Here is a 27,491-nt window from a genome sequence, read left to right as displayed (position 1 = left end):
GTGTATCTAGGATTCCTTTCAAGGCCTGGTGATACACAACCCACGCTCCTAGTTACCTGTCTGTACTGTTCCCAATGTGTCATCACCGTACCATAGGCAGCAGGCACTTTACCTGCATATACTAAAACCATAGAATTTTTACAGTTGAAAGACATCTTAAAGAACCACACTTTCATTTTATAGAAAAAATATGTATATATATATATATTAGGCACAAAGTCTTAAATAATCTTTTATTCGGCCAGCCAGTCGGCCAGCAAATACTTACTGAGCATTTACTATGTGTCAAGTAGTAAATAAGCCAAACATAGCCTGTGCCTTCCTAGATCCCTGGTGGCCTTTATTTATGTATTTGATGGTGGTTTATTGGCGGTGTGGGGGGGATGCTAGTAATATAGTATAGTAGCTGAATCAGGAGCATGGGCCCTGAAATTATACTCCTTGGCTTTGAATCCTGTTCACTAGCTGTAGGACAATGGGCAAATTGATTAATCTTTTTAAGGCTCAGTTTTTCCATCTGTAAAATGGTAATATTAATAACATTCACAGCACTGGCCTATTGTGAAAATTAAATGAGTTAACATATGTAAAGCATTTAGCAAGGTACCTGGCACTTGGTAAATGCTCAAAAATATAATTGCTATTAAGATATTTTGACAGTAATAGTAGTGACATTTCACTCAAGCAAGGAGGACACACATAAAATTATTTACAATAAGATGTGTGTTGTGTTATGACAGGGGAAGGAGCAGAGAGCTTTGGAGTGCAGAGAGCCAGACCTTCTAACTCCCAGTTGGTTCAGGGCAGGATCTAATGTAGAAATGCTATTTTCTTTCTCACCTTATGTGATTTTCTTTTTTTAACTTGATGACTTTCCTTCCTTTGCTGTCCTAAATCCTAGTGTTTTTGACTTACAGCAGTTTACCATCGAATATTTATTCAGAGCCAGCTACTAAGCATTTACTTACTAGGCTCTGTGCAGAATGCTGGGGTGGAATAATCAATAGGATGTGGGCCTAGTCTTCTAAGGAATGTATGTGTGTGTGTGCATAGTTTACACACCTGGACACACACTTGCAAGCACAACAATTGGATGATGCTAAGTTCTCTAATAGATATATGCAAAGTAGAGCCTAAAGAAGGGAGTGACCATCTCTCTCTAATTTGAATGTGGAACAAGGGTAATGAGGGAAGCCTTCATGGAAGAGGTGGCATTTCTTCTGTGTCTTGAAAAATCACAAGCTTCTTGTTGCCAGAGGACATTTTAAATACAGGGAAGAACATAAAACAGGAATGCTAAGGCATGAACCAGCATGGCTAGAGCTTACAGCATGAGGAAGTATCAGAAGTAGACATCTGTCTTGTAGGTTGGAGTGGCAGAAAGGAAAGCAACTGGAGGCTTTTAAGCAGAGGGATCATATTGTTGGGTTGAATGTTCATATCACTTTGGAAGTGATGTACAAGGTAACTTGAAGAAGATGAAATCTGCAGTCTGCTTGGTGAGGTAGGATGATGATTGGCTTCAGTATCAGTGAAAAAGAGGAGGCTGGGATCAGCAGGCTCTAGAGGTACTAACTAGAGAGAACCAAAGGGCTCTAATACATCGGTTGGATGTGGAGCCAGGGACTGGGGAGTCTTGGTGTCTAGGATGACTCTGAATTCTTATTTGGACAACTGCTTGCCATCAACCAGAATAGTGAATAATTCATCAAGAGAGCATTAAGTTTCAGGTTTATCTGTTATATGACTGCTGAGATATTCCACAGGGAGCTAGATCACAGGTTTGTTGAGTAGAGATGTGTGTACTGGAAATCTTGATTTGAAGTCAGAGGCGATAGCTAAAACCTTTGGAATGGAGGCAAATGTATGGTGTGAAGAGAGAAAAGCCTCGAAAAGAACCCTGGTGACTACCAGGGCATCTGAGAGTCAGGTCTCATTGAAATCAGGGGGCAAAGAGTTTCATGGAGGGAGAGGTCTATAGTGTGAAATGCTGCAGAGGGACCAGGAGTTAATTGGGAGGGGCTAGATTGCATTTTGGATTTGGCCATCTGGAAGGAAGATGTCAGTAGTTACCAGCAAATCTCTGTCCCTTTGTTGGAGCTTGTTTGTGGTGCGTTGCAAAGTTGATGGAAGAGATGATGTAGACAGAGCCAGTGAGGTCTACCCTTCAGAAGCCTGCCAGTGGAAGGATGGAGGGAACACCATCTACATGGAGAGAGGGGTTGGTTTGTTCTTGGTGGGAGAGATTTGAGCATGCCTAGGTTCTAGGAGACAAGCTCAAGTTAAAGAGAGGGTGGAATGATTGGTAGAGTGAAGCCTCTAGAGACAGAAGTTGCCTCTTCTGAAACTCAAGATTCAGGTGCAGATAAGCAGGAGTTCTGAGGGTGAGGTTTGCAGGGCTTTATGCCTGATAACCTCACTTTATTTGCTTAAATAGGGCATGAGGTTATCAGAGTTTGGCTGGAGGATTGAGGCAAGTCAAATGATGTCTTCAAGATTAATTAATGCACCCTCATGTTTTACTGTCTTTCTTGTCTCATCTTGTCTGGGGCCCAACCAGGCTGGACATGCTCAGGCTTATTTAATCTGGAAAGCCTTCTTCATTTTCTCTGTCCCATTCAGCTTTTCCTCTTTGCTTTATCACACCGCCCATCTAACCTTGACCTTATCATGAGCTCATGGTTATTAACCCTACCTTTGTGTTTCTGGTTCATGACATCTCCCTGTTTCTTTTCTTACTGGTTTCATAACTAGTTCACATTCTACTGTTGCCTCTTTGAAAGTTACAATTCTGTCTTTAAAATTTTGTTTTAGCAGATCTTTTGTAGTACTTCTGTGCCAGACACTGTGCTGGGGCTGGGATTCTGGGGTGGGAGCCCACTAAACTCCAAGGAAAAGGATGTAAAAGAATTTTGAGTTTTCCAAGTATGTGAAGGAAACAAAGGGGCACAAAAACCTGCTTGAGATTGGATGGCCAGGGGAGGATTGATGCCCTCAGGAGGTGACATTGATGTTGAAAATAGAAAAGATGAAAGTGAGCTGACCATTTGTAGAGGGGAGAAGGAAAATAGTAACTTTCTAGTATTTATCATATTCATAAATAGGTGTTCTATAGACATTGGATTATATCCTTCAGTATGTAACTGCCTAGAACTGTTTGTGATACTGTCCTGTCCTTCCCACTGATACTTCCTTGGTTCCTGAAGGCCCTATAAAACAGGGATCCCCAACTGCCTCCCCGACCCCCCGTCCCCCCACCCGTGAGTGGCAGGCGAGCGAAGCTTCATCTGCCACTCCCCATTGCTCCATTACCGCCTGAACCATGCCTCCCCCCCGCCGCACAATGGAAAAATTGTCTTCCACAAAACCGGTCCCTGGTGCCAAAAAGGTTGGCGACTGCTGCTATAAAAGACCTATAACAGCTTATCCTTCAAATTAAGGTAGAGAAGGACCATATTTGTTTGTTAAAGGGTTAGGTGTTACTGAGCACTCAGTAATGTGTTCAGGGCGGGGCAGAAGAGAGGAACAAGATAAATTCCCCCATTCGACTGCATGGTCTTTCTCTCTGCATTTCCTCTACCCTTCCCTCTGCCCCTCAACTCAGGTAATTCTGAGTCACAAAATGAGGAAAAGTGTGTGTGTGTGTGTGCGTGTGTGTGTGTGTGTGCGTGCGCCACTGTAATTAGTTACTGCCATTATATGATTACTGCAACTTTAGTCCCAGAAGTAGACACTTGGGACAGATCTGAAGCTCCGGACGTTGGGTCCAGGTGGGTGTCGCAATTTACTGTCTTTAAACTAAGGGGTAGGATAAGAGTTACAGATTTCTCGTGGGTGAGGAATAGTGGGAGGTACTGAAAGGAAGATAAACCAAAGAGAAAGGGGAGACACTGAAGATAAACGTTGCTGACTTCATAATTTTGCCTAGAGTCAGGCCAAGTAGACATAAAATATGATCTACCAGGGCAAAAGCTAGTGTTTTCTTGCAAATCTAAGCTCGTACTAGTAAATTATTGTTTTTCAGAGAGAGATGATGAAGAGTTGTGAAATGGTTTATTAGTCTCCAGTAACTTTCCTGAGGTATCCTGGGCAGTAATTTTGAGAAGGGAACGGCACGTAATAATAAGCACTGGTTTGACCCCTCAAAACAGAGATTCCCAGCATCTTTTTCTTGCTGCTGCTCAAGGAATGACAACATTCACAATGAGAGTGGACTTCTGTGCTGGTGTTCGCCATGTGCCAAAAATTTTACCCCTTTGCTTTTTAAGGAAGTAGTAGTAGTGATATTATCATAGGGGTGATTTTGGGTATATTCTAATTTGAGTTATTGTTAGTAACAAGTTAATAATAATGTGAACCTTGAATGAGAACAGCTTCCTTAGTATTTAGACATTTATTACTTTTGTGATTAATTTATCTGACAAAGAGTATCAAGAAGGTCGTACTTTTGAAAATGATCTTATATATCTCTTGCAAGCAACATTTTTCATTTGTACATGGAATGCTCTTTGCAGTTGTCCATCAATGTTTGGTTTGATTTCCTCCCATTATAATTCTTCATAAACTCAGAGAAGACATCTCTAGTGCTATATGAAATATAAATGATTCCTAGTAAATGGATGGGAATTTAGACTGTCATCTTAATTTAATAACATATTTACCCACATTTAAAGTATATGTATAGATGAGGCTACATTAAGGACTTAATAACTTGAATTTATTTACATGTCTACTTGAGGCACATCCCTAGAACTTGAGGTGATGTGTATTGTAAAAATGTGTCATTCAGACTGTAGCCAGATAGAATTTTATAATTCTTGGTTCCCTGATGGTCTTCCTGAGATTAAAAGACATGATTGCTTTTAAAGTGTCTTGCTATAAGGGAAAATGGACTTACTTACATACATTTGAATATACAAATACAGTTATTTCTTTAGTAAACAGAACTTGAGCTTCTGTCCTTAGGGAGTATTTATTAGCAAGAATTAATTAGGGTACATTCTCTGAATTACTTTATTAATTTAAATAAGGTCATGGGCCTCCATGAAAAATTGTATTATAACTGAGGCAGAATCTATTAAGAAATAGTAAATGTGAAATTAACCCAACTGTGTAGAATTTATAGACTTGATCTTTTTATATATTGACCATATTAAGTCAAAGAGAAATGTCCATTTAAACACATAACCTTCAGTTCCCATGTGGTGTGTAAATATTATTATATGCAAAGAATTTGCTAATGTAATTCATAGGCAGTCCAAACTTGTCTTTGGGAACCCTTCTCTAGACAACTTAGTGAAACTGCTTAAAGTGCAGGGTTCTGTTATGTTGTATGGTGCTCCTTGAACGGTTTATAAAGAATTTGATCATTTATTCGGGGATTTTGCTCTCATGGTGTGCTACTATACTTCTGGATTCTCCCCTGCTAAGTGATCTGTAGGTCTTTTCCTTTCTGTCTGTACTGTGTGTGGACTTCTTTATTACTAAAAGAGCATTTATCCCTTTACTCAGTAAACACTGGTGCTAGGCTCTGCTAGATGATTGGGATACTGAGGTGAATAAGGCACTTTTTCTACCTTTGTGACATGTTCAAGGGTTTTCCTGTGCTACAGCCCCTGTAGAGAACCCTACCTCCTGACTCCTCCCCTCCCCCTTTTGGTTGTCTTGAATCCCAATTTTTTGCTCCTTCAAACTGAAGCTGAACAGCCTTGGTAGACTTCCAAATAGAGCGAAGTATATTTTTACCTTAATTTTTTTCACATTTAGTTTCATTTCTAGAAAAATCTAGGTGTGCTATATTTTATCTAAATTGATTTTAAGGCCCATGGTTATTTTACAAGTAAAAAAGTGCTCCCAGAAAAAAAGTGCTGCCACTAAGCATGAATAATGCTTTGATTCCATGGTTTTAGAGTACTTATCCCAGTTTCAGAGATGATATAAAGAAAAAACAGAGGGGTCTTAGAATTGTTTATATACAGTGTTAAAACTGAGCAAAAAATTTAAAAGAAAAAGGCTTTTTATAGCATGACTGTTTGACAGTATATTTGAAAGCTCTGCCCCATTGTGAACCACTGATTTAACAGATAGCCACTCTTAATATTTCTGATATAGATCCTTTGTATGCATATCCTTCCAGACTTTTACCTGTGAACACAAATACAGACACATCCATCCATCTATAACTGTCTTAAAATAGTTGTTTTTTTAAACAGGATCTTGCAAAGCATGTATCTTTGTAGTATCTTTCCATGTAAATATACACATCATCATGTTCTACTGTATGGTTCTATTAGAATTTGAATTGCCAAATGTCCATTGTTGGACAACTAGGTTATTTCCAGTCTTCTTCATTATAAACATCTTTGTACACTTGGTATTATTTACTTAGGATAATTTTTAAAGAGTGGAATTGGTATATTAAAGGATATATATAATTTAAAGGCAGTTGGTACATATTGCCTAATTGTCCTGTAGGAAAATGGGTATCATTTTACAAAAGTGTTAAAGTGCCAGTTTGTACTGTAATACTATATTATCATTTTTAAAAATCTGTCAGTCTGTTAGATTAAAGAGTATCTTGTTTTAATAATGTAAAAAAATACTAGTGAGGTTAAATTTTTTTCTCCATAGGGTTATAGGTCATTTATTTTTCTTTTGTGCACTTCCTATTCCTGCTGTTTTACAATCTTTTTTTGATGGGCTTTTTGACTTTTAATTATTGATTCGATGGGGCTATTTATATATTAAGGATATCAATTCATTGTTGTCACATAACAAATATTTGTTCCCTGGGTGTTGCTTGCCTTTTACTTTGTTTATGGTATTTTTTGCTGTACTCAAATTTATTAATAAGTTATTGGTTCTGCCTTTCTTATAGCTTAGACTCTCTTTTCCAGTCCTAAGAGTAAACAAGTATATACCTATATATTTAGTATTTTTTTAAATTTTTATATTAAAATTTTATTCATATAGGAAGTGAATGACTTTGTATATGAGACAGGGGTTTACTTCATTTTTTCCAAATTGTTGTCTAGTATTTCCAAAGAGAGTTCATTGAATTGCTTTATCATTTTCTCACTAATATTAGAAGTCATCTTTACCATATACTGAATTCTTAGATATATAGTCATTTCTGAGCTTTATATTTTTTCTGCTTTTCAGCTTTTATTTTGCTGAATTATCTGTTTCTATACCAGTAGTACATTGTTCAAATTGTAGTTGTATGGTGAATTTTAACAAATGTTAGATTCAGTTTCCTCATTACATTTCATTTCCTGGTTTTCCTAGCTATTTTCACTTTTATTTCAAATTAACTTTTAAAACATTTGTAAAATTCTGGAAAAAAAATATTAGTATTTTAGTTGGGATTGCTTTATATTTGATGATTACAGTATATACCAAAGGGGAGTAGAATGGACATCGTGATAATTTAATTTTTTTTTAAATGGCTTAATACAACAAACTAGGGACCTACTGTGTATAAGGTCCTTTTTTAGACATCAGAGATACAGAGTTAAGAGAAGAACCTTCATTCTTTTCCCTGACCGACTTTTAAAATTGTAGAAAGATTTTAAATAGATTATATATTGTAGAAGGATTTTAAGAAGATTTTGTCAAATTCATATTTTAAAAATATTGCTCTGGAGCCAAAGAGGAGAAGATTTGAGCAGAGAGGGACTAGAGGTAAAGAAAACCATTCAGAGGCTCTGTAGGTTCTGAACCCAAGTCAGAGGTTAACTGAGGGTGGATCCTAAAAGTGTCAACATTTAGAAGTGGAATTGATAGGATACTGGGCATGGATTGGATGTGGAAGGAGGATGGTGCAGAGGGAGGAGGCTTAGGGTGATTGTGGCCTTTTGGGCTTGGAGATAGAGATTGAAGTACAGGAGGAGGCACAGATTTCCTCAGGAAGATGTTAGATTTGGTTCTAAATACAGCTGTCAATGGGATATCTGGGTAGAGTTGTTAAGCAAGTAGTTAGATAACTCATCTGGTTCCCAGGAGAGAGCAGAGGGGTTGAAGGCAGTTAAGAAGAGGAGAAGGTGAGACCCTGGCTCGTAGGAGGGGCCAGGGTCTGAGAGAACTCAGTGAAACTCCTAGTGACAGCTAGAAGAATGATACTACAGGAGAAAAGGAGTAAGAAGTGGCTGGACAGATCGAAGACTGCTGAGAGCTCAAGTAAAATAAAGATTGATCAATATCTTTTGGATTAACCACAAAAAAGTTTGTACCTATGCTGGAGTGGTTTGAGTGGAATGGTGTTGGTGGAAGCCCCATTGCAGTGGGGATTAAGTATGAATTTGAGAGACTGGTTCTATTATTATCACCATTGTTTTATTATCTCTATCATTGAAGAAATTTTGAAATTCCTTTTAAGGGAACTAAGGAATCCAATTGCTTTGCTCTACTTGTACCTCCACATCTGTATTTTTAAATAGAAAATGTCTTTATCCACAATTTACTTATACTAGGTTCTTAACAGTGTGATAAATTCTGGGACTGAGTTGATATATGATATTGAAATGATATGCTCCCTGCCATTATGGAGCAATGTCCTGTCTGGTAGGGGGTGTTAGACAACAAGTAATTGTACAATTATTTTTAACAGTTTCTGTAAGCTCTGTAAGCAACAGTTAGATGGTACAATAGAGCTTATAACACAGGGGGTGGGGGGGGGAGGGGTGATCAGGGACACCTTTGAGTAAGTGAATTTGAGCCGAGGTGGGTTTTCTTGGCTAAGTGAAAGGCCCTGAGGTGAGGTGAAACTTGCAACTGATTAAACCAATGAGATGTGAGATAAGAGAGGAGAGGTAAGCAGAGACTAAGTCTATCTACTGTTCTAGGTCACTTAAACGGTTTTGGATATTATCTTAAGAGTGATGGTAAACCATTGAAACACTTTCAAGTATTTAGAGTAGTAACTTGATCTGATCATTAGAATATAAAATTCTTGAGGGCAGTGATTTCCCTTTGTTTTATTGCCTTCTCCCTGTTATATGAAATAGTACCTAGCACTTTGTAGATGGCTCAGATATTTTTGAATAAATGCTTGTTATTTAGACGAGTGAATACATTTGTGTTTGACAAGATTATTCCATCTGTTGTATGGTAAACAGATGGCATTACGGGGTGAGGGGTTGTGAAGATAAGCTCCTGAAAATGTCCCAGTGAAAGATGGTAGTGCCCGAGGATGGTGATGGAGATGGAGAAACACGTTTAGGAGGGAGAGTAATTTGATGGTGGCACCTGTGGGAGGACAGGAAGATGTTTAATGTGTTTTATATATGAACAACAGAGTGTTGCAGGAATCCCTCTAAGTCACTATGATGTAATGGAACTTTTTTCCAAATGGTTCTTCCTGTTGTGTTTGGGTTTGCTTTTTGACATTGCCAGGCACCTCTAGATTCCTACTTACTCAAGGTGTATCTTATTCTGTTGCTAAGCTCTGTGAATTTGACACAGACTTTTAAAATGTCTCCTGAATCTCCCTCCTATTCTCCATTCTTAGGGCCGCTTGCATGCTGGATGCTGTATCATTTCTTGCCTACACTCTTGGTATCCAGTCCTCTTGCCTTTCTTACCCTATTTATTCTCTGCTCCACATATACCTATAATATAAAAATGAGTATATAATTCAGCTGCCTAAAAACTCTCTGTGCTTTCCCATTTCCTATTATGTGAAGTCTACACTAACGGTACCGATTGGTTATTTTTAAGAGTACATTCAATTAAATTCAACAAATATTCATTTGAGCTTCTGCTATTTGCTTGTCTGTGATTTAGTCACGGGTACATACTCTGGGCACCTTCTTAATTTTCTGCCTAGATTTACTAAGTCTTATCTGGGTAATCGTAATTGACTGCAGCTGGATGTGTATGCTGCCATTTTTCTGCGACAGCTCTCAGAGCTGGCTCTATAGCCTTCTTTGTCATTGGCAAATAAGACAAATCTTGATGGAGTAAAAAATTGTGTGTACTTTGAGATTGTTAAAGGTTTGGATCACTATCTAATGATTTTTTTTCACCTTCTGGAATAATCTGCACTTTGGCAGCAGGGTGTTACATAAATGCTTATGTTCAATTTATGGGCCCTTGGTGATGCCTTTGTCTTTCTCTGCTCTTTATGCAAGCAGGAGTTACTTTTCTATGTATTTAGGAGTTGTGGTTTTTTCCTTAGTGTTTTTATCACAGTCATTCAGCAAACATTCAGCTAGTTGCCTGTGCCAGCCGTTTCAAACTTGTCTTTCTTAAACAAGAGGTCCCTTTTTTCCAAACGAAATCTTAAAATACATTAAATCTTAAAACAGATTAATGTGGAACTATGCTGATTAAAGTACCATAGTTAACCCCAGGCTGCTTGATATTCCCTTGGTGGCTCCAGGAGCTACCTCCAGGAAGTGGTTATTAGACTCTGAAGCAGAATCACTGGAGTGAAGGTAATAACAGATGTGGGCGAGATGACATTTCTAAGGAGCTTATACATACAGTTAACGCCTGGAGTCAGCCAGTATTCATAAGACCCACATTCCTTTCCACACTTTATGAAATTAGTAATTGATTTTTCTAACTAGAACCACCATTTGAGTACTTATTAATGTTTATAGTGCTTTCTCTTGGTGGGCTTCAGGTCATCTTTGTCAAAAATGAGTGAACTGGTTTAGACTATGTTGGGCCTCTACTCCATTTAAATGAGTGTGTGCTTTCAGCATGTCTCCTGTCTGCTTACTCATCCTCTGGCCCACTCTGGGTAACCATAGAGTTACTAATATGTCTCTGCCTGTTTTGTCAGAAACTCGCTTTACTTTTTTCCTTGCTTTTACTTTCTTTATTCATTCATTCAACAAGCCTTTATCAAGTGCCTACCATTTCAGGCACTCTTCTAAATGCTGTGGAAGCTGGAGTTAACAAAATAGGTCAAAATTTTCTGCATTTGTGAAGTTGACACTGTGATTGGGGGAACATTCAAAAACAAGATAAATATTTCAAGTACTAGCTACTTAAGTGCTATAGAGGAAGTGAAGGGAAATGCATTGTCCCTATAAGAGATGACACAAGATTTTTGAGTTATTTTTCTAGAAATTGTGATAGATTAGTATGGATTTACCTTATTCTTTTGCCATCTTCCATCTTAACTCATGCTCTTTAAAGGCATGATGTCCTGCTTTAGGCAGTCATCCCTGTTTCTGGACCAGCTGCTGACTCAGCTGCTGACCACCTTGTTCCAGGACTGAACCCTTGGCACTGTTCTCATTAGCATAGTTATCCCAATGTTTACTGATTACTTGGACTGAGCGACTTATTCTCCTGCTTCCTCAGAGCTCACTTATCTTAGTCATTGGGTTTCAAACTTTTATTTTTCCTTTTACCCATCAAATGAAATCATATGCAGAAGCTCAACCTAGAAAACAAGTGAAACATCTGAATGGGAATGGGAGGTGTTTAGGATGAGGCCAAAGGCACTCCTTCCCCCCATCCCCACACTTTCAGGCTGCATGGACACTTCCATGGACTCCTCCCACGGAGCTTTTGTTTCTTTTTTTTTTACATCTTTATTGGAGTATAATTGCTTTACAATGGTGTGTTAGTTTCTGCTTTATAACAAAGTGAATCAGTTATACATATACATATGTTCCCATATCTCTTCCCTCTTGCGTCTCCCTCCCTCCCACCCTCGCTATCCCATACTTCTAGGTGGTCACAAAGCACCGAGCTGATCTCCCTGTGCTATGCGGCTGCTTCCCACTAGCTATCTACTTTACGTTTGGTAGTGTATATATGTCCATGCCTCTCTCTTGCTTTGTCACAGCTTACCCTTCCCTCTCCCCATATCCCCCCAGTGTCTTTATTCCTGTCTTACCCCTAGGTTCTTCATGACATTTTTTTTTCTTAAATTCCATATATATGTGTTAGTATACGGTATTTGTCTTTCTCTTTCTGACTTACCTCACTCTGTATGACAGACTCTAGGTCTATCCACCTCTGTGTAGCATTTCAGAGCCATTATTTGATTACGGTGTTGTCCTTTTATGATGACAGAAATACTCTATAACTGGGCTTTCTAGTATGGTAGCCATGTCACCATGGCTGTTGAGCACTTGAACGGTGGCTAGTGTGACTGAGGATCTAAATTTTAAATTTTATTTAGTTTTAATTAATTAAAATTTAAATGGTCACATGTGGCTAGTACAGTAGTTTTGGAAGGTGCAGTTCTAGTATAATGCTGTCTCTAGATTTAATATTTACTGAATGTTTCTTTATTTCAGTTTTCTAGATCTTATGTAAAATAGTATTAGTTTTAGATGATAATGAACTCTGAGAAGACCTGGAGTAAGTCCTAGCTTGTAACCTCGAACAAATTATCCACCCTCTCTGGTCCTCACTTCCTTTATATAAGGTGGTCAAATTTCATAGTGAGATTTTAAAGTGAGATAAAGCATGCAGGGCATTTGGCATAGTGCCTAATGCCTGATTTTAGGTGATTTATCCTAAGGGTTTTCGTGGGTTTTTTTTTTTCTTGTAAAAATAAAACATGTTTATTGCATAACTTTAAATAAAAGAAAGATAACAGAAACTAAAAATAATCTATAATCCTACCAATCCATAGACAAGCAACAGGAAAACTTTGAAATGTGGAAAAAATTGGTTTTGATTCATAATTTTTTTTTCTTTGTTTTGAATGTACATATGTATGATGTATGACTACGCTGATACTATTATTGTAAAAAAGGGAGCTTTTCAGACTATGTCATACGTGTATAAATTGCCTTACAAATCTCCTTTTCTAATATAAAAGGTTTTAGGAAATATATTGTAATTGCTGAAAGGCATTTTAAAACTGGTGAACTCAATAATCCAGTTCAAAGATTTATATTTGGTTCCTTAATGTAGAAATTCATTTTAGAATTTTTTTAAGGATGGAAAAAAAGATGTAGATGATTGTATCTTAAGTTAAATCTGTCATGTCTCTTGAAAGTTCTAGTGTTTCAAAATTGTGACTAAAGGCATGCCTTATTGTTACCTGAAAACTGGGTTCCCCTCTTGGTGGGTGTTGCAAAAGACACAACCAAGCCAAAGATCGGGAAAAGGAAGGATTTATTACTTGCAGCAAGTAAGGAGAACACTGGAGATCCTTCCCAAAGCAGTGTCTCCCCAACAGCAAAACTGGGGGAGTTTTAAGCTACATGCATATTCATGATGGGGCTTGAGCAGAGGAGAATTCTACATAGAATTGGGGCAGAGCGTGACAGAAACTAAGCTTTAGTTGATTGAAGTCACGAGGGTCAGAAAAGGTCAACGTCATCTTTCTTTAGGTTCTGGGGTCTTACCTTACCATCCTCCACCTGGATTGGAGGCCTTAGTTCCTGTAAAACAACTCCAAGATATGTATAAGATGGTTATGTATATCCCTTGAGGAGAAACTAGGACTCTGATTTATTGCTGAACTATTGTTTCTTGACTGCTTTTTCCTCTGTTCCTGCATTCCTTTGTTCCCTTAAAATCATTAATTACTGAGACCTATTCAGGGACAAGCATTGTGGCCAGGCTTAGATCACAAAATGGTTTGGGTCTAAAATGGCTTCTCTTATGTCAAAAAGCTACATCTGGTTCTTTTTCTCCAAGGACACCCTACCCCATCTGCCTACATTATGACATTATAGCAATATATATTCATTTAAAATATTAAATGTGTTGAGCACCTTCTATGTGTCAAGCACTGTGCCAAGTGCTGGGGCTCTAACAACAAATCATATGTCATAATTTCCCTTAAGTAAATTATGAACTAGTGGGAGAGACTGACGTTGGTTCTAAGTACAGTGTGATCAGTGCCGTAAGAGGAACTAGAGAGTGAAATAGGGAAATGTGGGGGAGTTTGGGACAGCCTGAGATGGGAGGGTTGTTGTTTCTGGCTGAAGTGACACCCAAATGGAGTTTTAAAGGAATGATGGACTTAACGAGGCAGTGGTGGGGTGAAGAGTATTTCAGGAAAGGGATGCAATGCAGTGGAACCCTGTGTGACCCAGGGGCATTTGGAGAGCCTTAGTAGTTCAGTAAAGAGTTACTGAATGCATGGGGGTGGATGGGAACCAGATGAGTCACAAAGGTCTTTCTGTGCCCTACTAAGACACAAGGATTTTATGCTTAGCATTATGAAAGGTCTTTGGAGAATGGATCAGAGATGAATAGTCAGATCCGGGAGTCCATTCAATGGATTGTTGATCAGGCCAGGTGAGAGATGATGGATGATGAGGGTTTGAATTCAGGCTGTTGAAATGAGTCGCATTCTAGATATTTGGTTCTAGAACTTGGAAAGGATATTAGGGCTAGAGTTATAGGGACAAGTTATCTACATAATGGCCATGGTGTAACTATCCCAGCACCAATGAATCACTAAGGAAAAGGTATAGAGTGAAACTTTGAAGAGGAACATTGGGGGAAAATAACAGTAATTATCACAGAGGTGAAGAAGGGTGAACCCATAAAAGAGACTGAGAAGGAGCAGGAAGGCCTAAGAAAAATGAGGAGAGTGTTAGAATAGTGGTATCCTGGGAACAATATGTTTCAGGAAGGAGGAAGTCCTGAACAGTGTCAGCTGCTACAAAGATGCCAGATAAAGGATACAAGTGTTTCTTGTATTAATAATGAAGAAACAATTTAGAAGAGTTTCAAGTGGGAGTTAAGAGAATACATCCATGCTACATTCCAGGGTTATTTTAGTCAGGATTCTTTGGTTTTGAGTGAAAAGTCAACTCAAATTAGGTTTTAGGCAAAGTAGGGACTGATTGGCTAGGATTGTTTGGAAGATCCAAATTGTAGGAATTTTAGAGATGCAGCTGGTGCCTAGGATCCAGCAGAATGAGGAACTTTACTACAAAGCACTATAAGGATGATCTCTTGCCACTTCTTTGCTTCTTTCTGCCTGTTAGGTGCCTTCTTTTTCAACACAGAGCTGCTCTCTGGACTTGGAGGGCAGTAGACAGTGCGGTTTTCCTTGGGAAACAATCCTTGGGATTGTTTTCCTTTCCTGAGATTGCCCATCTTGGACTAAGCGCTGTGCCTGGACCAGCCACTGGTATCTTGGGTACGAGGTCATGAAAGAACATGGTGGTGCCCAAGGTAGTTATGAAATTAGAGGGTATGGCAAGTCCCTGTACTGGGAGGGAAACGTTCTAGGCATAAAGTCTTATAGGTGTCCCCTCCAAGTACACGTAAGGTGGAATGGGAAATAAGGAAAGTGAGTGTAGATTACTCTTTCAAGAACCTGAGCTGTGAAAGTGAGTGTTTTGATGATAACTAAACAGGGAAATTTGGACATTTTGTAGGGTGTTTTGTAACCAAATCATTGATGGAGATTTAGTAATGAGGATTGAAAATGTATTTGAAAACAAGAGGTAGATACTAATTTTAATGTTTATGGAAAAAAGTTTCTGTGCAGACATATTCTTGTGGACATAGAAATTTATGTGGACAGAGGAAGTCTAGTGGTCACTTTATTGTCAGATATATTTTCTCTGGGTAGTCTCCTTTATGTTTTTTTTTTTTTTTTTTTTTTGCGGTACGTGAGCCTCTCACTGTTGTGGCCTCTCCCGTTGCGGAGCACAGGCTCCGGGCACGCAGGCTCAGTGGCCATGGCTCACGGGCCCAGCCGCTCCGCGGCGTGTGGGATCTTCTCGGACCAGGGCAAGAACCCGCGTCCCCTGCATCGGCAGGCGGACTCTCAACCACTGTGCCACCAGGGAAGCCCTGGGTAGTCTCCTTTATGTTTGAGATGATCATAAGCCATATCTGGAAAAAGAAACCAGAGAATATTAGAGTTTGCGAAAGATCCTTGAGGTCATGTATTCCAGGATGCTTAGTTTTATACATGATAAGTAGACTCCAAAGAAGTGAAGGAATCACTTATAGATACAGTAGTGCCTATCAGAAGAAGAAGGGCTATTTTCTTCTTGGGTCTCTGTTTAGAGAGTGAGGAAGTCTTTCCTAGAACCTTTTCCATAGACCTCCCTTCATGACCCATTGCCCAGAACTGGAGCACAACACTCACCTCTGAAACCTGTTGCTGATAAGGGGAATGTGATAACCTGATTAATGTAAAACAAGGAGAATCTGCCCCCCCCCCCAAATTTTGTACCTGAACAAAATTAGAGCTCTTCAGCAGGAAGACAGGGATAAGGGCCGTTGAGTAGGCACTCAACAGTATCTGTGACATAAGCTAAGCTGAAGAGCATATATTTCATCCTGTGGTCAGTGGGACACTCCCTAAGGTTTTAAATCAGGAGGTAGGTCAGATCAGATTTGTATTTCAGATATAGCAATCTTCATATAACACCTGTGATAAGACATGAGGTAACAGCTCATTCTTACCTGAAACCACATAGTAAGTTGGTTGCACAGTTGAACTGAATTTTGGATTTTCAGTATCTTCTCATATTACCTGTATTCTATTTCCTCATGTATTTATATGCTGTTGATGGTTCTGTGTTTGTCTTTTGCCTTGAGATTAGGGTTGCTATCTTTGAACTGGCTATAATATAGGGAATATAGGGAATGGATTTGTAAAAATTAGGAATGTAACCATGCTTCTAGTGAAAACCATGGTTGTGTTTATTTTTTAAATGTCTTCCTAAGGAGGCAGTTAAAAAAATTGCTATCAAGTTGCTTAATATTTTCACTGGTTGGGGTGTTAGAGTGTATAATACACATTCACATATACAGCTATTGTACAGATGGGCTGTGATAAATGCTGAAAGAGAGGCAGGGGAAACCTGATGTGGTTGACACCTGGGGCAACTGGGAAAAGCTGTAAGAGGATGTGGAATCTATAATGGGCAGTGAATAATGGATAAGATGGGACAGGTTCTTCTAGATAAAGGAAACAACAGCATGATAAAGGCAGAAAAGCCGAGGAGTAATGTCAGGGTGCCCTATATAGACAGCATAGAATTGGGGGAAAGACACTGGAAATAAACCCATAAATGGATCGTGAAGTGGAAGGTCAAAGAGAACGGAGCTCACACGTATTGGTACCTAATATGAGTAGGCGCTGTGGTGGGGTCCTGATGAGGTAGAGGATTGTATCCTCATTCCTATGAGGGACTGAGGCTCGGGGTAACTCACTTGCCTGAGGGCCCACTACTGATGGTCAGGAGTCTACATTTGCAACCAAGTCTGACTTACCTTGGAAGTTCTCCTGTTATTGCTAAATATCCTTCCCACTGTATCAGTACATCCAGCTTAAAATGTTAGTATTTGACTTTTATTCTTAGGCATTGTTGAATGGTTCTGAGCAGGATTGAATGTTACCAGAGGTCTTTTTCAGGGAAATGAGGTGGTGGTGTTGTGAAGGCTGGATGGCTACCTTTCCAGTCTGCAGACAGTTGCTTGTAACATCTCACACCCAATCACTGGAGTCACTAAATGACTCAATTGTCAGAACTGTATTTGCCAAATTTTCCAGAGAAATAAAAATCAAATTCTGTACCAGTTTTGTTCCTCCTGCCTCTCCATTAATAGCACTGTGGTTCCACTTGGGCTTAATCCTCTTTAGTGCATACCTTCTAGCTTTTGTAACACACACTTATTCAAATAAGACTAACTCTGGACTAACTACTAATTGACCAAAAAGTTCCTCAACCCATAACACCTATGAAACCAAGATATTTCTTCTATTATAATTGACATGATGAACTCTGATAGAAAATGTCGTGCCATTCATTATACCAATACTGAAATCTTTTTACACCAATCATCTCTAGAATGGTATGTAAACAAGGGAAATATAGAATGCCTATTCTTCATACCTTAAAAACACATCTGGAACTATTTGAACTAACTAAAAGTAAAATAAGTGCCATGGCAGATTATGCCATACCTTTTCACATAAAACAACAACAACAAAAAGGGAAATGGAAAACATACCACTTCTAGAAGGCCCTGACATTGAATTGGATATTGAAATGGTATCGGTAATGTATTTATATATGCCACATTTTCTTCCATGCATCAGCCGTCTTTGGTACATATGTGTTGGATATTTGCCATGGGAGTTGAAAACTTACCACATAGGGAAGATCTTGTTTAGAAGTGGTGTGAATCATTAAGGTAGAAGTAAAGTCATTTCTTTTAAAACAAATAATTCCCTGATCTGATAATTTTTTTTCTTTCTTTTTTTTTTTTCATTTTGTGTCAGTCTTTCAGTAAATGTCAGCTTTCCCCTACACCAACTAAAAACAGAGATTACATGCAAGAATGGTATAATTTTCATGAACTTAAAAAATTACATGAGAAATATTATAACTTAATATTGGTTTTACTATGTCCTCTAATTTGAAATGGAGTGAAATGCTTCTATGGTTGAATCATAGCTCTTTTGCTGTTTGCTATAGAAGTTTCAAGAATATATATTTCAAAATGTTTTTTTTTTTTTTATTAATCCAAAACAAATGCAACAGAACGCAGCATACTTGAAACACATTTTCTGAATTTATCTTAAATCTCTCTACTCCAGAGCGTTTTTGTGTGTGTATGGCTTAGGCTTGGCTGGTTATTTCATCATCTATTTCAATCCTGGATTGATTGCACTGAACAGCACTGAATGAGTTACATATGGTCCCACTTTGTCTAAGTTTGTAGGACCTCTGGGTTGGAACTCCATTTCATCAGAGTGAAGCTAGCCGTCACAGAAATGTGGCTAATGTCAAAATCTTAAATACATACACGTATACATGTATTCCAGAGAGAATGTGTATACCCCTGTTAGAAGTAGTGGTGTTTTGCTATTCATTGGCTCAGTGGTTATTGCTCCTAAAATATTGACAACATCTCAGGAATTTAAAAAAGTTGTTCATCTACATTTTATAATAATTGTTGTTGGTATTATTATTATTAAATTCTGGATAGGAATCATGTTACACAAGTGGACCAAGACAGGTATTCAAAAGGTATTCAAATTAAAATTATGAATATATCAAAAATATTTCTAAAATTGGGCAGAGGAAGACAGAAGAAATACAAACTATCTTAAAAGAGTCTGAAGAGGAAACCCACTGTCAACTTTATGGTTTATTATTCCCTTTTTCCTTAGTGTGGGGCTACTGGAAAAAGAGTAATGAAAAGCGTGTTTAAGATACATTTCCAAGTTTAGGTATTGCTCAAGAATTGCATCAAGTAAGGTAGGGCCTGTGCCCACCAAGGCTCAGCTTTTGGCGGTGGTGAAACTGTCCAGGGTAGCTTTCTCCCTTTCCAAGCTCTTTTCTCCCTGCTTTTTTGGTCTGTTCCCTCTTTCTCACCCTTTCCTTCTATTGCTCGATATACTTATTTATTTCTTTCTCTGTTATTCCCACTTCCCCTTCCCCCTCCTGCTCTTCCTTTCTCTCTCTGCAACCACGTGCTTCAAATCTGTGGGTCTGGACTGCCTTCGCTAACAGCTCCATGTGAGTGTTAGCAGAATGAAAACCAGATGGACCAGCAGTTCCCACTGTTATCTCCCAGCTGACTCTGGCAAGCCTCCCTTTATCCCTCCTTCCTTGGCATGAGGGAAATATTTGCCTTTATTTAGGGAGACTTGTATTTGCTGCTGTACCTCTTCCCTCAGCTGCAACACAAGTGGAAAGCTATTTATTCCCTTGTTGCTGAGGTTGGTTGAGGTGAGTAAATGGTGCAATGAATTTTACTATCAAAGAAGTGGTTTGAAACCTGCCTAACTTCTGCATTTCTCTACAACAAGTTATTCACTGGTACTCGTTAAGTGTTCTGGAATAGCAATATGAGGTCAAAATTTTAACAATACGATAAAGGTAGAGACACTCTCCATGCATCTTCACAATCATCTCACTCAGAACGCTTAATTCACAATAGGGACAGTCATTGTTATTCAGCCAGCAGTAGAGACTAAGAAATAGAGACCCTGATACTGGTCACTGGATCATCGTTCACAGTGCTCTTATTAGAATGATTATTATTTTCATTCTTCCCTAATACGGTGTCAATGCTATTTCAACGTTCAAAAGTTGTGTTCTATTGCAACCCAAGTCTTATGAAATTGCTTTGAATAAAGGGGAGGTAGATTTGGAATTGTCATAGTAGTAATTTGGGCTTTTCATTTTAATAATTGACAAGTAATTTTGAGAGTTTTTCACTATGGTGACCATAATGTTTTAAGAGACCCATTCTTTGTTAATAGTCTGTGTTATGTTACTTTTCAAAAACTCCAAATGGGAGATACCTGTGCCTGAGGCCACAAGAGGCGCCTCGGATATTTTTTGGGGTGTGTGTGTGCATGTGTACACATGTTTGTAGAAAATTGGATCTAAACAAACAAATGAAAACTTTTTTTTTTTTTTAACTGGAGATCTGTTTCTTTGAGTAGATCAGATTGAGAAAAAAGTTTAAAATTCCAAGGGAAAAGTATACTTAGTATAAAACAGTCCTGAAGTGCAAATGTTCATTATTGGGTAATGAGGAAATTTCTCCTTGTCACATACTCATGAAAAAATATTAGAAAGATCTTTAGTTCTCAATTTGGGACTTTTCCATTCTTACTCTGCCTGAGATTATTAATTGAAGTATTGTTTTTTAATGTTTTATTTTATTTCTTTATTTTTAAAATTTATTTATTTATTTATGGCTGCATTGGGTCTTCGTTGCTGCACATGGGCTTTTCTCTAATTGCAGCGAGTGGGGGCTACTCTTTGCTGTGGTGCACGGACTTCTCAGGTTTCATATTTTTTAAATGGTGGATCATAAACTCACAAGTTCTAAGTCAATAATAACTTCACTTCGTTTTGTGACATTTATGTAGTGGTGATTTTTCAAACAGGCCAGAAAAAAAATTGAAGTGAGAGGTTATGTCTGGGAGACATAGCCTGCTTCATCTGTTAGGCTAGAAAACTAAGCATGGAAAGGGGATGGTAGGTGTTACAAAAAAGTCATTGCAAAACGCCAACTTCTAACAGTATCCCACCTGCATAACAGCCTAAGATTTGTGTTATTTCTGAGCTGTCTGAGGGGTTCATTACCGTCCCACTTCCTCATCTATTTTTTACCTCTTGCTAATGTTGGCTTCAGCTTCAAGCGAAGTTGTGCTGTTGCATATAACGCTACCAAGGTAGCATCTGTCTAAGCCAGAAATAACAATAAGATGTAAAATTACCCAGTTAGAAATGAGGTCCTGCCATCTGTGCTACACCTTCTTAAGTGGGGTTTGGATGATAAAGTCTCGATTTAAGCTTCAGTAGATAAGCCTATTTTATTGATAGAAGATGTTGGATTTCTTACCTTGCTTGTAAAAAAGATGAACCTCTCTTATAAAACTGAGGTACCAAAAAAACCCTGAGGTGCTTAAGGAGTAAAATAACATGATCATGGTGGCATCCTCCAGATCGGACTGAGAAGCACTCCACGATGCCAGACTCACCTGTGGATGTGAAGACCCCGTCTAGGCTGACTCCTCCCACGATGCCACCTCCCCCAACAACTCAAGGAGCTCCCAGAACCAGTTCATTTACACCAACAACGTGTAAGTAGGCATTTCTGCATTTGCTGTTTCCGTTTTCAAGTTCAAATTAAATTTTTTTCTGCAAATAAAAATTAAGGGACAGTAAGATCCAGCATCAATGTATTATGCAGAAATGAAGCCCCACCCCCCCACACAAATAATTTGTATGCCAGTGAGTAGGTATTGAGCACAGAATTATCATATCTTGGGTAAAATTTGTATGACTGCCAATATTTGCCTGCCTTTTCATTATTGTTTCAAAGTTGTAGTCTTCTGTGATTTCAGTGAATGAAGAACACTGCCTTTGGTCTGTAACTCATCATTACCACGTTAACTTCTCCTTTGACTTAATGAGGAGCTCCTTATTTTAGTTTGTTCATTTTGACTTGGAACATGTTAATATGCTATAATTATTTCCAGGTTACTTCTGATCTTCTAATCCACTTTCTTCTGTTATTTACAAGTAATGTTAAAATCTAACATTCTTAAGTTAAAAGAGGGATCATTCTATGCAACAGTTGCATACAGAAAACTTTCTGAAATAAGGAGCATCTTTCTTGTCTTGAACTTGTCAGACATTTATTAAATATTTATTCCATTTCAACTTGGCTCTAGACTTGTGCTCTGAATCAGTGGAGTGTATTGCTTTTTGTGTCATCCAAGGAAAGGACAGAATATTCTGATAGAATAGCAACTTCCCTTTTTTCCTGTATATTTTAATAGGAATAGCAGATAGCTTTGTTTTCATCCATCTGAAAGTCCTGGTTAAAATATCAAAGATTTGTGAAACTAATAAATGCCGTTGGTTTCAGATAATACTATTTACAGACTGTGTGCCCTGAAATCTGTATATGAATGAAAAATAACTAATAGGCAAAAATAGATCCTTGGGATTATAAGTGTTCGGCAAAACACACATCCAGGCTATTTATGCAGTGTTGCGCTGCCTTTTATAAGACCTTTCCAAACATGTAAGGAGCAGGGGCCTGCAACAGTGCCAAGTTGTAACCCTGTCATCTTGTATTTGGTTTGTTGTTACCCAAAGCCACAATGATAGGCATATGCCTCCTCTGAGAGGTCCTAGTGAGATGTCATTTCTTGACAGGTTGCTTTGGTACTCATTTGGGACGAGACCACTTTATTTTCTTGAACCTTTTAAGAATAATAAGGTGCTTAAAACATCTTCAAACTATTGTTGGAGGTAGTTTATCAAAATTATATTTAAAAGATGGGTTTGATAAAGATCTAACATGGTAAAGTCAACATTTTCTTTGGTGAGAAATGTGCAAAATTTTCTAGCCTAGTTCTTACGGATTATCACCTTGACGTTCAAATAAATTTTATCAAATGAATTTACGAAGTTACCACCAATCCATGCTGTTAGTTGGACTGAGATATCCCCTTTCGATTTCTAGAAATAACTCTTTGATAATTACCGTATGCATTTTGGCTTCTTACATAAAATTGGTGTTTTCCTTAAAGAAGTGGTTAAGAAATATGAGGGGGAGAAAATAGCCTTCTAATTGGGTGGTATAAGGTTAAAACTTGAAAGTCGTACTTCTATAAACACAGCTGTCAGTTGTGTGTACAAAACATGATTAAAAATGTCCAGTGATAAATTTAGTCTCCACCAAATGTCCATTTTCTCTAGGGGAGCAGTTTAGAAAGGAATAGTTCTGTTATATTGATGTAAGCCTGGGACAAAAGGCTGACATCCAAAATGCTGTTTGTTCTGTGTTTGCATATGTGTGCATGGGAGGCTGTCCCTGTGCTCCAGCCGGCTCCCATTTCTTATCAGCTTCTGTGCAGGATATCCTCATGTGGTGTGAGGAGTCCACCCATTTAGTTATGGAGTACCTGAGCCTCTGGTAATCCTGTGAAGTCAAAGCATTTTACCAAAAAGGCCCAACAGCTTTTAAATTACCAAATTCACTAGATTGGAAGGGAAGGATACTTAGTTGTAATTTCCTTGTGCATGTTCTCTGTAAGTTTATTTTTTCTTTCTGATTTTGTGCCCTCTGACAGTAACTAATGGCACGAGCCATTCACCCACAGCCTTGAATGGCGCCCCCTCACCGCCCAATGGCTTTAGCAATGGGCCTTCCTCTTCTTCCTCTTCTTCTCTGGCTAATCAACAGCTGCCCCCAGCCTGTGGCGCCAGGCAGCTCAGTAAGCTGAAACGGTTCCTCACTACCTTGCAGCAGTTTGGCAATGACATTTCACCGGAAATAGGAGAGAGAGTCCGCACCCTCGTACTAGGACTGGTGGTAAGCAAATGGAAATCGGCCCAGTTTGGGTTACCAGGGAGAGTGTGGGGGAGATTCAAATACAGATTCCATTCTCACAGTTATTTTGTTTCTACACCTGGAGATTGCATGCAAGTCTGATGATTCTGTAGTAACAAGGGTTTCAGTTCTGCATTATGTATTGACCCCACCATGATTTCTTTTCCTATTGATATTTAGCTAATGAAGATGTGGTTGTACAAATTTATCATTATCTTGGCCATAAATGTGTGTGTGCATAAAATTTAATAAGTATATCCTCCTGGCATGGCTAGTGTCTTTTCAACAATGACAGAATATTTTTGTTATGTTAATGGTTTGCTTAATCTAATTGGGTGCTTATTTTAACTTAGTTGCTTTGGGGGGTTTTTATTATCAGCCTAGATGAGCAAGAATTTATAACAAGTAACACATTATTCTTTTATGTTTTCATTTTTAAGGCTAATAGCATTGAATTTTTTGTGTGTGGTAAAATACATGACATAAAATTTACCATTTTAACCATTTCTGTGTGTACAGTTCAGTGGCATTAAGTACATCCACATTGTTGTATAACCATCACTACTATCCACTTCCAGAACTTTTTCATCACCCCAAACTGAAACTACCCATAAAACAATAATACCCTGATTTCTTCATCCCTTAACCCCTTATAACCATTTATTGCTTTTTTTAAAAAAAAAACACAACAGTTTTTTGCTGTAGGTAGAATTACACAAACCGTTAGTTTGAGAACAGAAGTGTTGATTTTGGCACATTATATTAAAGTCTGTACATTGTCACACTGGAAATTAGAGCATATTTCCTTTTCTTGCATTCTAAATCACTTTTACATGTCCTGTGACTTTCTTTATGAATAGAGAATTTTCATTTAGGAAGGTGATTTTCCCATAGCAAACTGAGTCATAGAGAAGCTCTGAGTCACATATTCAGGCCTTTTATCATCCAGGCTTACAATGGAACTGAAATTCATACGATAGGCAGCAGTTTCCTTTTTCTCGATATAATCATTTATTTTTATTACATGGACTTATCATGGGCAAAGCCATAGCAGTTGTGTTTTACAAAAGAAGTCCTAGAAGTAAAAGTCTGGGTGAGAGTTTAGTGCCGTAGATGTGCTTCAGATCATAGTATCTCACATTTGACAGAGATTTTGCAATTCAGTTTTTAACCCTTACCTCCCTCTCCCCCACACTTTAAGAACAAGAAGCTTTCACATTTCTCATAATCCATCAGCTTCCTCTGACAAATTTGTATTCCTCTGGAATACAAATCGCCTTGTATTCCTCTGACAGGAAGGTGATTTTGGCATAGTGTGTCAGCATACTGCAGTTACTTTTGTCAGTCACTTATCTTTTCCTTTTTATTTGTTCTTGAGTTTTGCATAAAGCGTTTTTGACACATAAATAGGTTACATCATAGAACCACAAAGTAAATCCAAAGCAGTAATTGTATCAAGTGAGTGATGAAATGTTGTTACTAGTAAAAAATGTTTATCTTAAAACTGCTTTATAAATTTGATATGTTCTTTAACTGCGGTTTCTATAACTTCAAATATAGGAAAAATTGGTAGCTTTAAGTAAATTTTTCCCACATATTAAGTGGAATACTTTTGAGGGCAATACTTTTTTAAGATTTTATTTATCTAAAGACTTTATCAAGATAAGTTGGGGAAAACATTAATTTTTTTTTTTTTTTTTTGCGGTACACGGGCCTCTCACTGTTGAGGCCTCTCCCGTTGTGGAGCACAGGCTCCGTAAGCACAGGCTCAGCGGCCATGGCTCACAGGCCCAGCCGCTCCGTGGCACGTGGGATCTTCCTGGACCGGGGCACGAACCCACGTCCCCTGCATTGGCAGGCAGACTTTCAACCACTGCACCACCAGGGAAGCCCGAAAACATTAATTAATAGTGCTAGGCATATATTCAGCAGGCAGTGAACATTTGTCAAAAGATGAATGAATAGAGAATGATTTTGTTTTGAGCATTTGACTGCAAGCTTTTACACATGTCATTTTATTTATATACATTTTACGTGTGGGGAAACTGAGGCTTACAGAAGAAAAATATTCTAGGCCACCCCATTGGTAGTGACAGGCCTATGATTTGAACTCAGGTAGTAATCGTAATGAATCACATTATACTGTTATTTAGATGGAGTTAAGAAAAGTGTTAGTAAGAACTGTTTTAATGTGCAAAACACAACTGGTATGGCTTTAGAAAATGGAGCCAGAGAAACGAAATGAAAGATTAAAAAATGGACTCTCTGACCCTTATTGTTACAGATGGGAAGTTAGTGTTTATTCATAGTTTCAAGGGAAGATGTTTCAAGTTTGGGGGTATAAAAATCTTAGAACTTGGTGCCCCCGTACTTTATCATAAAAGGAAAAGGAACTTGCATTAAAAACTAGATGGAGCAATATTCTAAAGTTGTTAGGTCACAAATACCCCAAGTTTGTCAGGTGTGAGGATAATTGACGGGTTGAAAAATTTGACACTGAAGTTTACAGTTGTGATTCTGCATAAGGACTGAGGAAAATGAACCAAATGTTGAGTCAATATGGTTAACTGACTCAGCACCTTTACAGTAGGTTGGTTGTCTATTAAATAGATGCTTTTATCGATGCACATTACCCATTGTAGGATACAAACCCTGAGTATTGAGGGCTTGTTTTTATGGGGTAGGTTAGGAGTGAATTTGACTCACTATGTGTAGTCTCTTTTGGGTTGAGCAATACACATTGCCTCTAGGATAAATGGATTATCTTTGATAACTGGGGAATTTTTTTCACCCTGTAAGACTCAGTGACTCAGAGGAAGGCTCAGACCTTTTCTTTGGCCTGATTAACAAAGCCAACTTAGCTGTTCATCCTGAGCAAAGATGCTCTGGTAAGCAAAGAAAGGATGCAAGATGGAAAGACAGAAGGAGAAGGGTATTTCCATCAGCAGGAACAGTGACGTGACATGTGGGACAAATTGAGAGATTCTAACACTTGCCTTTGGCCTTTAATTGATCTGTTGTGCTTTTAAATACATCCAAATGTGTTTGTTTTCCATAAAGATAATGTTAGAAGTTTCTTCATAATTCCAGGGACTTCTCTGACAATTAAACTATGCCGAGGTGCCTGCACATTATTCTCAAAGTACCAAATTTAATGTGTTTCATTTTCAGATGCAATTTTTAGATGTAGGTGATACAATAAACAATAATATATGATTTTTTTTATAAAGTCAAACAGTTTTATAAAGAAAAAACTGCTTTCTGTATGTGTGTCTGCTGGTTATCACAGTGTTGTAACAATATTAGTAATTTATTAGTTTCAGTGTTTTTACTGTTTACCAAGAGACAAATGTATGTATAATACATATTTTCTCCCACAGAACTCTACTTTGACAATTGAAGAATTTCATTCCAAACTGCAAGAAGCTACGAACTTCCCACTGCGACCTTTTGTCATCCCATTTTTGAAGGTATTGCACAGCTCACTGGTCTGGAAAGTATTTCAAACCATATTGTTGCTAGGTCACAACAGTGTTTCTTTTTAGGAGGGGGTCAGAACATTTAAGGGAGATTTGACTTAGTTTAGTGGATGAAAACTATCTGAATAAATGTGTTTTTATGATAATTTCCAAAATAGTTCTAAAATTATAATACAGTGTTTTGTGTAGTTAAGTTTGGAGAAGAATTGAGAAATCTCTTTGAATAAAGGTTCT

General features: G+C 38.1%; 1 protein-coding gene across 1 annotated transcript in view; it reads left to right on the top strand.

Annotated features, from left to right (window-relative positions):
• RUNX1T1 (RUNX1 partner transcriptional co-repressor 1) overlaps nt 1-27,491 on the top strand; it is a 130,085-nt gene that overhangs the window by 51,648 nt on the left and 50,946 nt on the right. The window contains 3 exon segments of the mRNA XM_059994885.1: nt 21,377-21,514; nt 23,519-23,760; nt 27,159-27,248. Coding sequence (XP_059850868.1) covers nt 21,377-21,514; nt 23,519-23,760; nt 27,159-27,248 — 470 coding nt within the window.

Source organism: Delphinus delphis, chromosome 17 (assembly GCF_949987515.2).
Source record: "Delphinus delphis chromosome 17, mDelDel1.2, whole genome shotgun sequence".
In the NCBI taxonomy this organism is placed as follows: Eukaryota; Metazoa; Chordata; class Mammalia; order Artiodactyla; family Delphinidae; genus Delphinus; species Delphinus delphis.
The sequence above is the reverse complement of the archived record's forward strand: the minus strand, read 5'-3'. Positions and strand labels throughout refer to the sequence as shown.